Genomic DNA, 18,153 nt, shown 5'->3' on the forward strand with positions numbered 1-18,153 from the left:
GTGTGTGTGTGTGTGTGTGTGTGTATGAGCATGTAAGGACACAATGTGACAGAAGAAAATCTTAATGTTATTTATATTTTGACAAAGATGTGGATGAAGTTGTTAGTTAACTGGAGTATTAAAGTGGCTTCATTCAGAATAAGACATAATTGCAACTATACAAACAATTTATTTACATTTCACAATCAAATATCACAGACTGTTGGGATCAGAGGGCATGTGAATGTGATTGGCTGCTGAGTGAAACCACCTCTACGGCATATTTGGTTCCACTGGGCTCTGACTAGCTGATAGGTAAATAATAAACCTCTGTGAGTAAAGAAAATAAAAGTTTTCCCTTTTCTGAACTACAAAAATATTGACAATAATCAGCCTAAATCTTTAAAAACTACTTTAATGAGATAAATCTGATTTGAACCTTTTATATAAGAAAACCTGACTTCTTTCACACTTTTTACATCAAACCTTTTCATCTGTATCATTAATGATAGTAATGAAAAAGAGTTGTGACACCAGTAAAATTCATACACATGATAAAAAAATATATTTGTCCTGTTTTATATTCTCATAAAATGATTAAATGAGCATTGATACAGAGTCTATGAACTACCTACAAAAGCAAAACAAACATGCTGCTGTTTACAGATTTGATTAAATGGTTTTTTTACCTGCAAATACAGCAGGGCAGAAGAGAAGCAACATAAATAACTTCATCCTTTCTGTATGGTTAAAGCTTGAGAATTTTCAGACCTTGAAAATATGATGGACTTGACTTGGAACTGTGCTAGATTCAAACCGTCACCCACCAGATCAACTCTCTGATGAAATAAGTCCTCCAAACTAAACAATTATATTTGCTCTTACTCTCAGACGGCCCACAGTTTCCAAAATGAGCCCACCTACAGCTGGCAGAAGAAACGCAAAAGGGAGATTATTTTCACTTATATCATGTCGTCTTTAAGCTGTCTTTGTTTTTAGTTCCCACAGACTTTTCACTGTTAAGAGATGGCGTGTCATTTTACATCCAACTTTTTATCAATGCTCTATGCTGAAATAAAAAGCCCCAAGCAGGCATGGGTAAGGACAAATCTCTGAGCAAGTGACAGAAAGATGTCAGAAAGCTTGTTGGGACTAAAAGAACTGAAAGGCTCTGAACAGCAGTGAAGTCAAATGATGGATACTCGGCTCCCCTCAGCCGTGCAGATGCAGAAAGTAACAGAAGATATGGAGTTTGCATGAGTTTAGCTGCTGGTGTTATATGAAGAATCTGTAACTAGCAACACTACAAGAGAGTCCAGGCAGGATTAATAATTTAAAAAAAAACTGAATAATTGAAAATTACACATGATTCCTGTGTCCAATCACCTGAATTCAAAGTACATATGGCATAAATTTACTGATACACTTATACAGGTCTTTCTGTAATCTTCTATTATCCAGCTCACACTGAGACCATTCTTTCCTCCTCTTTCAATAAGTGTGATGTGTTTTTAGTGAAGCTTTAGTCCTCATAGGATTATAGTATGGTATGTGTCATGTTTATAGTATACTGTCGTCTTACATTTTTACAGATGTAGTGATTTTCGACAGATGTAAAAATGTTAATGCTGTGGCAAAAACCTGCCCATACTGCAGCAGAGGGCAAGCATACCAGGCTCATGCAACTGAACTGAAAACCTTAAGGTCCTTGGAGGACTCACAGACGTAAGCCATTAAATGAAAGATAAACTTTTTCTTTCCATTTGTGAAATGAAAGTCATCTACCAAGATGTATATTTCAATTTTCTCATTTGAGCCTGTTTGACCTTTTTTTTTTTCTTAAAAATAACTAAACAATTCACTTTCAACTCTTTAAGATGGAAAAAAATCATGTGCCACAATAAAAGAAATTATTTATCATTGTTTTATCATTTGGTTGTGTCATGGAACAGCTGTGTGTTGCAGGAAAAGGACCCAAACATAATAAATAAATAAATCAACAATAATAATAACAAACAAAACACTGGGCCATTGCAAATGCAAAACTCTCGGAAAAAGAACTGAACTCAAAGATCACTGCTTTATTGCAGGCTTAACAACAATACAGAATACAACACTAGATTGGGAATGCTAAACAGAGACACAAGGAAACACAGGGAAACACACACACACACACAGCTCCAGGGATGAGACATTGACAACTAAGCACAGAGAACACAAGGCTTAAATACAAAGGCAGTAACAAGGAAAGGAGAGACACAAGAGAAGCACGGCTGGGAGCAATCCAACCTGACAAGAACCAAGGGAAGCAAAACAGAATGCATTAATCTGAGACACTGACCTTCAAAGTAAAACAGGAAACACACAGACTGAACACAGACAAACACAGAGACATGGGACCAGGGCGGGCAGAAACACAGAACAGAAGTTGCTCAAAATATAACCAGAGCCCAACCCCAAAGAACATGAAAACAAGAATTAACCTTAAGAACAAGATAATAATTACCAAAACCAAAACCACTGAGTCACAGACTCAGGACCATGACATTAACATGTAGCTCAAACATATGAATGTTTTATAGATAAAAGGTTTTGCACATCAATACAGAATATTTCTGAATACATGAAAAAGTAAGGAGAGAATGTCTTCTTGTTTAGAAGACATTAAATGTTCAAATAATTATAAAAAGTTACGGTAAGTGTGAACTGGGCTTTATGCCAAAGCAGACCCAGAGTGATTTATAAGCCATCTGTCCCATGCAGGTGATATGACCAATGATCAGACATAACATATAAATTCTCTAACTGAATGTAAATGTCAAATTCATTACATGAAACGATTATACATGTAATGCATGAATTATTATACATTAGATTTAATAAAGGGTGACAAATATTTGACTGTTAACTACACAAAAAGTAAACATATAAACATCCAGAAGAGGTAACACCCCTAAAGTTAAATGAACCAAGATAAATTCTATTTTTGAAATGATACTATATCAATATTTGAGCTTCATTTGAGGCACATACATTTATTGCAGTGTGGGCCTTTAAAATAAACAACAAAAAACTTTTTATGATGTATCATGTTACCTGTTGGGTATTTTGATAAGTACTGTATATAAAATGTAAAACTTTAAACTGTAGAAGAACTGAAACAGCCAGAGCAAAGTCATGCAGAGCGCAGAACTGCGTGAAGGATGGTCATGTTTGTGGATTTAGTGTCTCAGACTGTTCGGAGGCATTGGCAGGAGCTGTAAGAACACAAAGATAAAGCTGATATTTTCTATAATGTACAGTGATTGATGATTTCTGTTAGCAAACACACTAGCTTTCTAGCTAAACATGCAATAAAGAGTCAGGCAAGCAGAAATATGAATAGGGAAGTCACATTATCAAGAAGCATAAATATCACATGCTGAGCATGGTGGAACATGAGGGAAAGTACCACCAAGAATTTTTTTTTTACCGCAACAATCACGAGCTGTTTCAGTTTTTCTTTTTAACTCACACCGAGAAATGATTGGCAGACACATGACTAAAGGTCACATGACACAAAATCTCATCACTACTCCTTAAAAGCATTAAGCATCACAGGAACACGAAGCTTGTTTTTTGAAGTGTGCTTTTCATTCTAAATACCAGCAGTAATATGTTCTACGCTGTTCCACATGAGCAAACTCTTTTCCTCGAATGTAGTTCACAGGTAGAGATTTCAATAATTTGTGTTCTGCACAGCAATGAAGATCAGCTCTGTACTTATCTATTACACTGATGCTTCTCACATTATCAGTCAGGTGTCATATATTAATCTCTCTGTGGCTCTGAAACGTAAACTCTTATATATATATACGTATACGCTACTCTTTCAGGCTGTACGTGTTTGGAACTAATGTTAAATGTGTCAGTATGGACTAAAACACAAATTCAAAAACTAAATGTAATGTTTCTCCAACTGAGATCACTCACCTTTCTTTCTTTTGTATGCGACAACCGCCACAGCTGCAACAGCTGCAATGAGGACGATAGCTAGAACAACCGCTGTAGGTATAATGTGAGCGGGCTTCCCTATTGAACAAAATGTGGAAACACTTTAGTAATCCCACACATTTTTGCTCTGTGTTATAAAGAACAAGTGAGGAATGACTCAGTAAGGACCTCACAGTTGATGCATCTGACAAAACTGGAGGCAACAGAAAACCATTAAAACTCAGTTAATACTCCAATGTACTTAATCTTCTTGTGCACGCTGAAGATAAACCATACTTATAGTATTTCATTACTTTTTGCTTACTTCAGTTATCTACCATTTGTGTTCCATTTTAAGTGAAGCATCTTACTGATTTGTTAGTAATTGTTCTTTATGAATTGATAATAGAATTGTTTGATTGGATTGGTGAACACCAGTGTGACAAAGGTCAGCTTATCCAGCAACATCTCAAGAAACTTAATATTTTAATGTAAAACCCTTACACCATTATCAAGACTTGATAACACTCAATTGATCGTATATGTTAAAACAGCTTTTAACAGGAAGAAACCTCCAGCAAAGAACATTAGACAACAGATGTTGAAGATGGAGGTGCCACCAGAAGGAAACGGAAAATTGATGTAGTGAAGGAGGACATGCAAAGGGTTGGTGTGACAGAGTATTCACTTTTTAAAATCAATGGCTACTCTGTAAAAATAATTCATAACCATTCCAGGATCCAGTCTTACCCCAGTTGGTCCTGATCAGGGTTTTGTCCAGTTTGGTGGTAATGTCCTCGTTCACACCAAAGAGCTGAAACACACAGTCGTACCTCTCCCAGTCTTCAGGTGTGACTGATGAAACATTCAGATCAATACTCATCTGGAAGGTCCCATCATTGTTGGGAAGGATCTCTCCAGGATCCACACCTTCATGGAGCTCTTCTCCATCTTTCCTCCAGAACATCAAACCTCTGTCAGGATAGAAACCTGTAGCGTGGCAGCTGACTGGAGAGGATAAAGACTTCTGGAGGAGAGACACTGAAGGAAGGACTGCAAAAAGATAAAGCTAGGAAGGTTTTACATTGTCTTTGAATTGTCATATAATTTATTTTATTTTTCTACACCAGATTCTTTAATTCTACCTGCTGTCTGCAAAAACTTTTTCCCATACTGAACATACTTCTTCAAAAACTCAGGGCATTCGTGGACATAAAAGTTCTTATTGCATTTTAATTGATCTTCTTCACCATCCCATCTCAGTTTGGTGATGACAGCCTGTGGTTTTAGAGCAATCCATGTCAGTCGCTGCGGGTCAAATGTTAGAAAGTCTTCTCCATCATAACTGTACTGGTTGAACGCATTAATCTGTCCAGTCTCGTCATCCCATTCACAGCCATTCAAACTCTGGAAATTATGAACACCTGAAAAAAGACATAGTGACAATAACTGCAGGAAACCAGTGAGATGTGAGCATTACAGAAACAAACATAGAAGGACATACAGTTACTGGCACATAAAACAGTTTATCAACTAATGGACACTGTGGAAGGTTCACCTTTTTCTCTGCTTCATTCACTGTTCTTATTTTCTTTTCTTCTTTTCTCTTCACGTGTGCGTGAAGTAGCAGATCACATTATGTTATTTTACATTCTATATCTAACCCTAATCTAATAAACTTTTAGTTTTTTATTTTAAACCAAAACCACAACGAAAATAAATTCTGCTGCAACAAATGAAACAAATTCATACCTTCGGTTTGGTTGAAACGTTTCCTCAAATTCTCAATGTAATGTTTGAATAAGTGTTGGACATGCAAAGAGCGAGCAGTGTACCACTCCAGGTGCTGAGGGTCATCCTTCATGAGTTTTTTCATCCATTCTGTTTTGGGTTCTGGTCGCTCTGTCCTGCTATCATAGTAACTTTTCTGAACTCCATCAACAAGTCCAACCACCACAAACTCCGGAATGTTCTGGACTCCAGATGTTTGACAGAAGAAAAACTTCAAGGAGTGTTTCACTGTAACAATAATCAGACTTTCAGTTAGGTGGCATTGCAGTTCTATACAGTGGCTTGCAAAAGTATTCGGCCCCCTTGAACTTTTCCACATTTTGTCACATTACAGCCACAAACATGAATCAATTTTATTGGAATTCCACGTGAAAGACCAACACAAAGTGGTGTACACGTGAGAATTGGAACGAAAATCAGACATGATTCCAAACATTTTTTACAAATAAATAACTGAAAAGTGGGGTGTGCGTAATTATTCAGCCCCCTGAGTCAATACTTTGTATCCATATGTTAACCAAAACAGAGAGAGAGAGAGAGAGAGAGAGAGAGAGAGCCGTTTAAATTTAAACAGTCTTTATCTGATCTATATAGTCGGTCTGACCTCTATTCTGTGGAAACAATGTCAACATCTGTACGTCGATGTCGATATTTACGTTTTTTCTTTCTTTTTTCTTTTTTCAAATGTTGATTTATGGTCTGTGATTTATGAAAGCAAATGTACAACATAAAACTGTCCGCGGTCTGTCTCCTCTCAGTAAAATCGTATTTTCATTCAGATGTAAAAGTGAAGCTGAAGACAGTGAAAGTACAGAGAGAGATCAAATTTCCAAATAAAATATCAATAACGTGGACATAATCTTACCTGATGACGCAAACTGACAGAGGAAAAGCAACAATAACAACCTTCCCATCGTAGCTTCATTTGGATTATACCTTTAGGACCAAAGCAGTGAGTTATTGTTCTAATTTAGCCCAGGCTTCTCCCATTTGGCAGCAATGACTGTATAAAAGATATACAGTCATTGTTTGGCAGAGGTAACGTTGACGTATCGTCCTGAAGTGGATGTGAAACATCACATCCCGTCCTCGCGGCTGCGGTAGACAGCCGCCTACGAGTCAATTAAAAACACGTGTGCTTTATTAAAAATGAAAGCTTTATGTTACAGTATCAGAACGAATTTATTTTGCTGTAATACTTTGAAAATACTTTGAAAATAAAGGTTTTTTTTAACTTGATTTTGAGTCCTCTGAAATAATAATAGCAACCCAGATTTAAAACAAATGCTGTCTTAAATCTGATAAATGTATATTATTTCCTGTTTTAAAACGGAATGCAATAATTTTCCAATTTTATTGTATTTAAAAGAGAAGAACATAAACTATATTAAATGCTTAAAGGAACACATTTTACTGTTTCATGTAGAATATTACCCAATTTTAAATATAATGACAGCTATACCATATCATACACTTTGTGCGATACAATCATTTATCGTATTGAGCCTGATTAAAATATGACATCAATTTTAGATGAAGCTTTGCACATATGTACTCTGAGTGATCCAAAAGAAGAATGTACTGAGAATTTCATGTCAACTATCAAGGGTTAATTTTAATGATTTTGAAAATGCAACAATAACACAACAATGACAACTGAGGATACAAACAGACAAATGTGGCATGCAATGGAAAATTCTAATTTTAGTTTCATGTGTTTAGAATCTCAACTGCCTGCTTAAGATGAACCAAGTATGTGTCAGCTTGAGCTTGTGAAAACTGCTCATCTAGGCCTAACGATGTTTCACTATATTATCTGCTAACCGTCTTGCTCAGTTTGTGCGATGTTATAAAAGGGGCGCTGCTACGCCCCGAGGTTAGAACGCTCATTACTAACCTGTTATGTTTTGATGTGTATGCGTGTTCTCCTGCGCGCTCTTTCCGTGTTGCAGACGTGAATCACAAACTTCCACGACAGACAGTACATACCACAAGAAAACAGAGAAGTGAAAACTCCTAACAGAAACCCAGGGACGATAACCAGACAAGAGTATAACAGATCTGTTAGCTGTAGGTCACATGACACCATAAAAACAAGCTTTCGCTTTCTGTGATGCTTAATGTTTTTAGTGAGTAAAGAAAACTGCAGTCAAAAAGATCATGTGTGTGATTTGCATGTTAAATGGCAGCATTTGTTTCACATAAACCAAACTCTTTTCCCCAAATTTATTTGAAATATCGCACAGCTAAGGAATTCAAGTTTATGTTTTTAGCAGCTATAGAGACCGACCTACAGCTCTTTACTTATCCTTGAGATAGATGGAAAAATGGAGTTAGAAGATAATATCATTTTATTTATACATCATCAGTTTACTTTCATGCAGTCATTTCACTGTGGCTCTGAGATCTGTACTGTTATTTCAGGCTATAGTGTTTGGAACTAATGTTACATTTGTCAAATGCCCCCACTGTGGCCATTCATACTACACCAAAGTAAATAGATAAACAATATAAAAAATAAAACACATAAAATTTCCTGTTTTTTTTAGTATGTGAATTAATTCAATTTGATTCAATTCAGTTTTATTTATAAAGCACCAAATCACAACAACAGTCAGCTCATGGCACTTATATTCTAAGCTAAATACTACAATAATATTTACAGAGTAAATAATCACATAAATCCTTAAGAGCAAGCACAGTGGGATGGAAATCCTCCCTTTAATAGAAGAAACCTCCAGCAGAACCTGGCTCAGGTAGGGGCGGCCATCTACCACGACCAGTTGAGGTGAGAGAGAAGGAAGACAGGACAAAAGACATGCTGTGGAAGAGAGACAGAGATGAATAACAAGTACGACTCAGTGCAGAGAGGTCGGTTAACACACAGTGAGTGAGAAATGTGACTGGAGAGGAAATACTCAGTGCATCATGGGAATCCCCCAGCAGCCTACACCTATTGCAGCATAACTAAGGGAGGATTCAGGGTCACCTGAACCAGCCCCAACTGTATGCTTTACCAAAAAGGAAAGTTTTAAGCTTAATCTTAAAAGTAGAGTTAGTGTCTGAATCCCAAGTCCAAACTGTAAGCTGGTTCACAGAAGAGGGGCCTGAAAAATTAAAGCTGCCTCCCTGTCTACTTTTAAATACTTTAGGAACAACAAGTAAGCCTGCAGTGTGAGAGCAAAGTAATCAAAGATATTTGCACTGACAGAAACAGTGCACGTAAGGTCAAAATGGACTGTATGTGGGGATGGGTTTGATATCTGTAGTTAATGAATGTACCTGGCAAAACTGAGTATAAAAAATCCTTTTTAACAGCAAGAAATTTTCAGCAGAACTAAAATCCGGGAGGATAATCATCTGCTGCGACCAGTTTGGGTGTAACAGGAAAATGTAGCGAGAAAAGATAAGCTGGGGAAGATTAGAGATCCCAGACAGCAGACTCCATTGCCATGATGTCAGTATTATGCAAGATTGTAGTTAGTATATTGGGCATAGTTTGTGCATTGCAGCATGACATCAGGATCAATATGTTGCTGAAGCATAGGCTGGATGTAGGGAATAGAGGGAGAGGTCTGATGGAAGTGAGGAGACAGGTGTGGCCTCTGTGAGTTTTCAGTTAGTTGTTAATTGTCTATTGATAACAGAGCGTGAACCTGTTAACAGAGGAAAAAGTACTCAGGTCTCTGCTGTCTTCAAGCTGCTTCTCTTGGCTTTGACTGTGACTTTGTTAATGCTAGATCATAAGGTTAATTTTTGAGACCACGGTCTCCTGTTGCTGATAGCAGCCTGTTTGGGAGCTAGCTGATATGTGAGAGTATTGGGCAGATTAAGTATTTCATGCCAGCATTCCCCAACAATAAAAGACAAAGTGACATTAAAGAAAAGATTTTCCAGCAAAGTCCTTGATCTGTTGTGACCCATCTTAGAGTCCTTGAGTTTGTACTCATAGGAAGTTGCTCCATCTACAACAGTGTAGATAAACTGTGGCTGACAGGTAGGCACAAGGGTCTCCTCTGCTGCTTTCCTATTGTTCAGGTAAACTGCCAGTTACATTCTTCAGGCAAATTTGGGAAGTGATCTCAGACCTCTGATGCCGTCAGAATTCAGCCAGTAGCTTTCAATAAAAGGTTAAATGTATGAAAATAAGTAAGATGAAATATGAGTTATAGATATATAAAACCTCACTGCTGATGCCAAACGAAACCTGAAGAATTTATCACAGTGTCAAAGTTACTAAACATTACTGTTAATGACTTTGCTTGTAACGTCTCTTCATGGATGAAGTGAATCTGAAAACACTCCCAGTATGATGCTTTAAAAAAAAGATCTCCAATCAAACAGAATTGCCTAGAATATGTAAAATGTTATAATGTTTTTGTTGTTTTTAGGGCAAAAACAGGCTGTCTCAGTCACCATGTATTGATCAGCCCAATCAGTTTAAACCTGCTATCAGTCATCTCCTGCTATTCACTATCAGCTGCTTTCTGTTTTCATGAACACACCCAGTTTCACTGCTCTCACCTCATCATTTTCCCCCTCCTGGTGTCAGAAAACCGATGAGTTTAAAAAACAGTTGAATGTATCAAAGTAGAGACAGCTCAATCACCCACTCACTCTCCATGGCCTCATTATAAATCACTTTAATGAAAATTCATGTGAGGGTAATACTCCTAACACCTTAATGTGGGAACTTTAATATAAGTACATTCTGAGTTGAAGTATCCCACATGTGAATAAAATTATTTTTAAAAGCCTCTGATTATGCGAGAGAAGCTCACAACCTGATGATGTCAGAAGGTTCAAACAATGATTTATAGTTGGTGTGAAGGAGCATCTTAATTCAAACAGAAAAGTGTTATTGGTGTGATGACTAATGAAAACAGGAAACTACAGAAACACAAAACCTTGTAATATATAATGCTGAAGTTAAAGGTTATTTTGATCAGTTTTCTTTAGGGTTATTTAAAAGTATTTCCTTGGTCATTAAAAGCAGTTAATAGAGTTAACCTGTAGGAAGACTCCATGTCCCTCAGGTTTGAATTAATCATGCCCTTTTGGGCTGCAAATGTACTGCAGAAGGGCCACAGTAATTACAGAAATTCAGTTTGACTTCACCTCACACTGTCCTCATACATTTCCTGCACTGCCCTCACATACTTCTCTGCCACTCTTCACATCCTCATATTGTTTCTCTCTTGGCACAACAGAGTCATGTATAGAGTCACTTAGATAGTTTGGCCTACATAAACATAAGCATAGACAAACAGAGCTGAAAAAAATTGAAGTTGGGCCTGTTCATACAATACAAACATCCAACCGAGTACTAATTTACAGGAAATGTACAGCAACCTGTGCACCAGTGGTCTATAAGACATCACGTTACATGTGGAGAAGTTTAATCAGTAGTATTTCTAAAGTATAAAAACATTAAGCTGTGCAAGATACAAAATACAGCCAGAGTCAAACGGTCATTTTGAAGAGTGGGTGGCAGGGAATATGGAGAATATCATATGACACAAGTCACTCAAGAAAAGTGTGACTCACACAGAGAAGTGAAAACTACAGAAACCCAGGGTCACGAGTAACTGTTAACTCATGTTCACAAGTAAATTACAGAGTAGTCGTGTTTAAATGCTGACTGGTTGCATTTATCTAAATGTGCAATGGAAGGTAAATTAAGTTTATAGATATAAATACAGATTTATTCAAAAGGAGTAAAATGATAACTTTTTTCCTTAAAATAATAACTAATAATAACTTTTTTAAAATCTAGAAACACATAAAGTCATGACACTCATTCTAGATGTACAGTAGCACCTTTGGATATTTTGCTTTTGATCTGTCTTTTAAGGCTTTATGTCTGTTTTTATGGTATTTTAAGCATTTTAAATCACTTATAATATTTCTGTTTCTAAACTATATTGTTTTATTTTTTTTAATTTAGCTTTCAATTATGAGAGATAATAAATCTCATATCCGTCACATCCAATGACAATAGCAAGTGTCTATTCTCTCTTGAGTGCAGGTATTTGAGTGTGAGTCCTCTTGTACTCCTGGTTTAACTGTCTGGTGCATTTAAAGGGTTAAAGCTGAATCCACTTCTTCCTACTTTCTACTCATATCTGTTTCCACTGTTTTGCTTTGTTTTTAGAAGTTTTCATTTCTTTCGCCTCGCTGTCCCTCGTATTATTCCTTCATAAACTTTGGTAAGTGACAGCTTTCAGTGGTTCTCTGTTCTCATCTCTCTCTGATGATTTAATTGGATTAGGCTCCTGTGGTGGGGCGTGGTCTGCGGTGCCATGCAGGGAGGGCGGACGCATCTGCACGGCATCCTTAATCACGCCCGCCTAGTTAAAAACACGGGGACTCAGGGGTTTGGGTGTGTTGTGGTGTGACAAATATTGAATAAAATGGCTCAAACCTATGATCCCTGGACCCGCCGTGTCTCAGTCACACCACAGCTCCTTAAAAGGCTTTTTACAGCTCTTTAGTAATATAAAAAAGACTCTTGACAAAGTACACAATGAGCTTGAAATAAGGAGGTGTTTGCATAAAAAGAAGTCCTCTGACAAATCAGCACGTGGCATGTGAAGCCTACTCTAACCCTACTGCTGAAATAAATGTTACTTAAAACATTTATTTCACTGTATTGTCTTTTTATTTTTATCTTATACTTATACTTTTATTTAGTGTCACCTGCTACTGGATGCAGTCAAATCATGTTAGATATGTTATGATATGATATGATATCTTTATCTTTATGATATCTACCAGATTATTTACTGTTTTTAGTCAATGAATCCAAATGTACATCATCAATCCAAGATGGCGCCAGTGTGCACGCCGTGCTGTCTGGTGTTTTACTTTCTCTGTGCTGCCATGATGTCTTTGCGCTACTTATCTATGATCAAACTCTTTGAATCTTTGGCCATTGAATCACAAAACGCCTGATTTGAAATGGAAACCAGAGAATTTTCCTCCGCTTCCAACAGACATTTCTGACTACATACGCCGCCTACCATTTACCCTTCCATACAGGAAACACTTAACTAGATGGGGTAAACGGGGTTATATCCATGTTTGCATCAAGGCTTACCTAAATTCACATGAAGTGATTAATCATCATGCACTTATGGATATTCTACCTTCTTCCCCTGCTCTCTGGGACCATTCTAGCTTCAGATTGTTCTGTCATGACCAGATTTGCCCTGGTGGACTTCATGCTCACTTGGACCTACCGTTTGAGCTTCACCTATTCAGAGTTGGGTGCGGTCCTTCACGCGTTGTGGACACGCGTTGAGGTGCGAATTTACACGCGTCAAGTTAGAGGCGTCTGGCATGTTTTTGGTCGCATCTATCGCGTTCGGTGTGAACACACGGTTATGGTATGACTGTGTTTTAATTGTTGACAATTTCAACATCCATGTTTGTTGTGAGGATGGTCCACTAGTTAAGGACTTCCTTGCTCATATTGACACTTTTAATCTCATTCACATGCTTGATCTGGTACTGTCTTATGGTCTGGATGTTTGCATCACAGATATCAAGGACTCTGGAATTTCAGATCATTTCCCAGTTATGTTTTATATTGCAATAGGCAATGTGGGGTTGAACAGTGAGCGTCCTTTGCACCAGATGCGCACGATTAATTTTCAAACCATTGTTCACTTCTCTGCTGTGTTTACTAGACATCCAAATTTACTTTCCCTTGAATTTGAATATCTCTGCCCCACTGCAACCACTGTTTAACTGTCTTCATGATGTCAAAGTCTGGTTATCACGTAATTTTCTCTCCCTGAATGAAAATAAAACCGAAGTTATTGTTTTTGATAATCATACCCTTTGGGCCAGCTAACTGATACTCTTTTTTCCTCTTGCTAGCCTTTGCTCCCACACTGTAAGAAACCTCTGAGTATTTTTGGATAGCTCTTTTAAATTAGAAAAGCAAGTGTCCACAGTGGTTAAAACCAGTTTTTTATCAGTTATGTCAGATATCCAAAGTGAAGCCCTATATATCTTCCTCTGAAAGATTTTGAAAAACATATTAATGCATTTATCACCACTAGACTGGACTACTGCAACTTTCTCTACTTGGGCCTCCAACACTCTTCTCTCTGTCGTTTGCAGTTAGTTCAAAATGCTGCTGCACGCCTTTTAACTGGTACTAGATAATATGATCACATCATTCCACTTTTAGCTAACTTGCATTCGCTCCCTGTCAAATATATATTTTAAAATTCCCTTGCTCACTTTAAAAACCTTTAAGCAACTTGGCACCTAGCTATCTAACTGAACTCCTCTACTTGTAAACCTCCCAAAGAGCACTAAGATCTTCTAACCAGATGCTCTTAGTACAACCAAGGTCTTGACTGAAGTCCAGAGGTGATCGTGCCTTTACCACTGCAGCACCAGACCAGCAGCAAATAACCTTCCTGTTGATATTTGTTCTTCAAGTCTATTTGGTCTTTTAAATCACGTCTTAAAACTCACTTTTTTATTTTGGCTTTTGAATCAAACTAGTTGACTATCATCTGGCTTGCTTTATATGTTTGTCACCTGTGTTGTTTGTTGGTATGTTTTGTTTGTTAATGCTTTGTCTTTATCTTTAATTCGCTTTTTGTCTGACTGTGAAGCACTTTGGTCAACACTGTTGTTGTTAAAATTTTGACTTGATTTTGATTTGATTCTATTTAATTTTGATTAATTGTGATTAACTGAAACATCTGAGGCTTTGGGACAGCCAAAATGATATTATTAAGATGACTAAAATGAGTGTCAATGCAGCTGGGACTGATAAACGGAAGATAGATAACTGCACAAGGGCGTAGATGTGGCATGGGTGGAAGAGACATGTCCCCACCAATATCCAGCAATTATTGAATTGTCTCCACCAATAATTTGATCTCTTCCAGTAAAGAAAAACAAACTCGATAGAAAGGAAAAACAAAACAAAACGATCTGTCAACGTCTCATTCACCCAGCAGTGCAGAAAGAGTTAAATTACGTTTTCTACTGGAGTCCTACCTCATGTGACAAATATGGCCAATGTGATTGGCTGTGCCTTTCAGGGAGCTCTATTTAGTTTTAGCAGCGGCAAGCCTGCACTGCGAGGAAGAGAGGAGGATGGCAGCAAAAAGGAAGAACCTGGATATAAGAAATTATTTTTCAAAGAAACCTGTAAGTCACCTAAAGTCAAGCTCTAAAATGTGTCCGTCATAATAACGTTACAGGTTATACTAGGCTTTGGCCCACATCAGTCTAAAATTGTATGTAACCATGAATAACGTGTTGCCATGTCCACCAGGAGAGACTGGACTGTATAGATATAAAACAAACATGCCAGCAGTATATCTCAGTTAACGAGAGGAGCAGGCATGTGTTTGGCTCCACATAGTGGACATTGAGGTGTTGTGTGGGGCACCAGTAGTCCATGTCTGTTGCTGTAACAGTAGTTCATGTTTAGAATAAAACATCCCAGCTCACTGATCTGATCGGGGCCAGTAGTGCCTAAAATGTTGCATAATTTTGCTGAGAGATCTTTTACTTTGTGGTAATCTTAGATGAGTAGCTTTATGGACAAAACCCACCAGGTCATTCAGTGTTCCCTTAGTGCTAATGTATAAGAGATGTTGGTGTAGTATAACTGAAGTGATGTTGTTAAGTCCTTAAAGTCATATTCTTTTATTGTCATGACTGTATTTGAAGGTGTTTTTATTTTTGTATGATACCTGATTTATATGGAATATGGCTGAAGTAAACTAAAGTCTAAAATACTTAGTCAGTCATTTGTTTAATAGTAATTTAACATTATATAATTCACATATAAAACTATGAATTGTAATTTTAAACGGTTTAAAAGCATGTAGAATAGCATATGTAGGCAAGTATATTTCTCCTTTTTCTATCAAAAAGCAAAAACAAAAAGGAAAAAAAAAGAAACAGGGTGGTTGAATCATCTGTCCCCACCAATGCCAAAACCAAATCTACGTCCTTGTAACTGCATGTCATTTATATTAGCTATGGTCCATTTTACTATGTTCTGGCTGAAACCAGTAGACCAGGGACTTGAGACTTAAAAACCACAGTTATAATGGAGAATTGAAGAACATGCTGTTTAACAGGTATAATTGTGATTATAGTGAGTAGATTAATTCTACCACTACTCCTACGGTTACATGCTAAAATATCATCTTCTTTTTAAATTAAACAGGGATTCTACAACAAACCTCTGTTCAGATATACAGAACAATATTTTTCTTTCTGGGTATTCTTTATGTGTGGTTGGAACCAAGAACTGCTGTGGCAGAAGTCCAGAAACTGTAGAAACAAACTCTTATATCAGTGATATATTTTGCATTTTTTCTTTTAACGCTAATCTGAACAGTGTCAAGCTGTTTTTACTTGCAGCTTCAGTTTTCCTTGTTTGAATTAGGACATAGCCAAAGGTGGTCAAAGATCAGGATCATGTGACCTCACAGATCAAATGCAGGAAATCCCGGGTTAGCCATTTTCACAGGAGAATAAAATATTAAACTGAGAACATTTCATTTTCAAATGACGGTCTGTTGCTGTCATCCTTCAAATGTTTTGGTGTTATTTGGAAAATACGACATGCTTTGTACACTGCCAACGTCTCAGTGAAATAACACACTTCAGGTCTAACAAACTGTCATTGTCAGATGCATAACAATCAATAAAGTTGAAACATTTACTTTTGCTTTTTAGCAAACACGTACACACAGCAGCTAAATACAAATATATGACCATGCACCAATTTACAGCAAGTATAGCAGCCTGTTCACAGTGATCATTATCCGTACTTTATTTATTGATTGGTGTTTTTAACATGTCTTTGAACTATGGAATAAACTGAAGCAGCTGGAGGAAAGTCATACAGAGAATGAAGTGAAGAACTCTTTGCAGGACAGTCAACTTTGTGGATTTAGTCTCTCAGACTGCTCAGAGCCATCGTCAGGAGCTAGAAGATAAAAAATACACAGTTTACAAATATTTTATCCTTTTCAAGGAAATGATTTGTAGTGATTGTTTTTTTTCTGTTTGAATACATGACCCAAGTGATACAAGTGAGAGATCAGTGTTATTCAAGTGAGCAGAATATGTATCATGAAAATGATGTAGAACATTTAGCTGAAACAAACCAAAATAAAACATATCAGTTGTCATTTGTTTTGTTTTTTCATTACTTGCACAGATATCTTGTGTCCATTTCCTTTTTAATATACTTGATTATTTTCTTCTCACGTCATCCTTCTCAGGGACTGTGATCATCGCGGTGTGGCTAATTACTTTAGAATTTATGTGTTTGTATCCAAACTGATCTGGCAGTAAGATTTCGGAGATGAATTCAAAAACTAAACTTAATATTTCCCACATTCAGATTTCTCACCTTTCTTCTTTTTGTAAGCTACAAATGCCAAAGCTGTGATGATGGTGACAGTTAGAACAACCACTGCAGCACTGATGAAGGTCACAGTGTCAACTGGCTTCTCTGCTGAACAACACATGGTAGCATTTTATATTATTAAACAGAAAACTGTGCTGATACCAAGGAATGAATGAGGAATGACCTGATATGAGTGAAACAATAAATGACACAAAACCATTACTACTCGGTCAATACAGATTACTCAGACATTAGTTACTCTTCTTGTGCACGCTGAAGTTGTCATGGTGCTGAGTCTGATGACCCAGCCGTTTGTGTTTGTTATTATTCTATGTTCTTGTTTTTTCTGGTCATGTATTCTGTTGCTATTTAGGTTTTGGTTCTGTACTCCCTCTGTTCTTGTTCAGTCAGTTCTCTGTGTCTACATCTTTGCGTGTGTGTTGAGATTCCTGTGTTCTGTATTCAGTTTTGTCTGCTCCTACGTCTCATCTGTGTAATCAGTATCAGCCGTGTCTCCTAGCTGTTTCCTCTTGGTCCTGTTCACCTCCTGTATTTAGTGCCTGCATCTTCCCTTGCTCATCATAGTGTCGTTCCTCATTCTTCACTGTGTGTTCCGTGTGGGTTAAGTTGGGCTTAATCCAGTGTTGGGAAGGTTACTTTTAAAATGTATTCCACTACAGATTACAGAATACATGCCCCAAAATGTTTTTGTAACGTATTCCGTTACGTTACTCAATTAGCATAACGTATTCTAAATACTTTGGATTACTTAATGTATTATCATGCTTTTTACAACTACATGAATGTACTATTGCTGTGTGATTGATTACTATTACTGAAGGTTATTCGCCCTACCAATACCAACTAGAATTTTAAATCTTAATGTAAAAGTTAGAGATGGACCGATCCGATATTAAGTATCGGTATCGGTCCGATACTGACCTAAATTACTGGATCGGATATCGGAGAAAAATAAAAAATGTAATCCGATCCATTAAATATCA

At 37.1% G+C, this 18,153-nt stretch overlaps 1 protein-coding gene and 1 pseudogene across 3 annotated transcripts; both read right to left on the reverse strand.

Annotated features, from left to right (window-relative positions):
* Window positions 1-2,356: 2,356 nt before the first annotated feature.
* LOC102211201 (major histocompatibility complex class I-related gene protein-like) lies at window positions 2,357-7,767 on the reverse strand. 3 transcript variants are annotated; one of them, XM_005755152.2, is made up of 7 exons: window positions 7,640-7,767; window positions 6,608-6,678; window positions 5,704-5,970; window positions 5,097-5,375; window positions 4,702-5,004; window positions 3,952-4,050; window positions 2,357-3,236 (listed from the first exon to the last, which is right to left on the reverse strand). In XM_005755152.2, the coding sequence occupies exons 2-7, from the start codon at window positions 6,654-6,656 to the stop codon at window positions 3,187-3,189; spliced, it is 1,047 nt and encodes a 348-aa protein (XP_005755209.1). In that variant the 5' UTR covers window positions 6,657-6,678; window positions 7,640-7,767; the 3' UTR covers window positions 2,357-3,186. The 3 variants fall into 3 exon arrangements, with proteins under 3 accessions (XP_005755209.1, XP_013763516.1, XP_005755210.1); XM_013908062.1 differs by having other exon boundaries at window positions 6,608-6,854; XM_005755153.2 differs by lacking the exon at window positions 5,097-5,375.
* Window positions 7,768-16,673: 8,906 nt separating this feature from the next.
* LOC102211674 (major histocompatibility complex class I-related gene protein-like) overlaps window positions 16,674-18,153 on the reverse strand; it is a 6,041-nt pseudogene continuing 4,561 nt past the window's right edge.

The sequence above is a fragment of the Pundamilia nyererei genome, unplaced genomic scaffold (genome assembly GCF_000239375.1).
Source record: "Pundamilia nyererei isolate P.nyererei 1_Seehausen unplaced genomic scaffold, PunNye1.0 scaffold01044, whole genome shotgun sequence".
Classification (NCBI taxonomy): domain Eukaryota; kingdom Metazoa; phylum Chordata; class Actinopteri; order Cichliformes; family Cichlidae; genus Pundamilia; species Pundamilia nyererei.

Excerpts from the sequence above, each read along its gene's own strand:
- LOC102211201 (XM_005755152.2), bottom strand. The coding sequence starts at position 6,656 with ATGGGAAGGTTGTTATTGTTGCTTTTCCTCTGTCAGTTTGCGTCATCA. Across the intron at positions 5,971-6,607 it reads CTGTCAGTTTGCGTCATCAG|TGAAACACTCCTTGAAGTTT; the intron begins GTAAGATTATGT and ends TTATTGTTACAG. Across the intron at positions 5,005-5,096 it reads AAAGTTTTTGCAGACAGCAG|TCCTTCCTTCAGTGTCTCTC; the intron begins GTAGAATTAAAG and ends ATCTTTTTGCAG.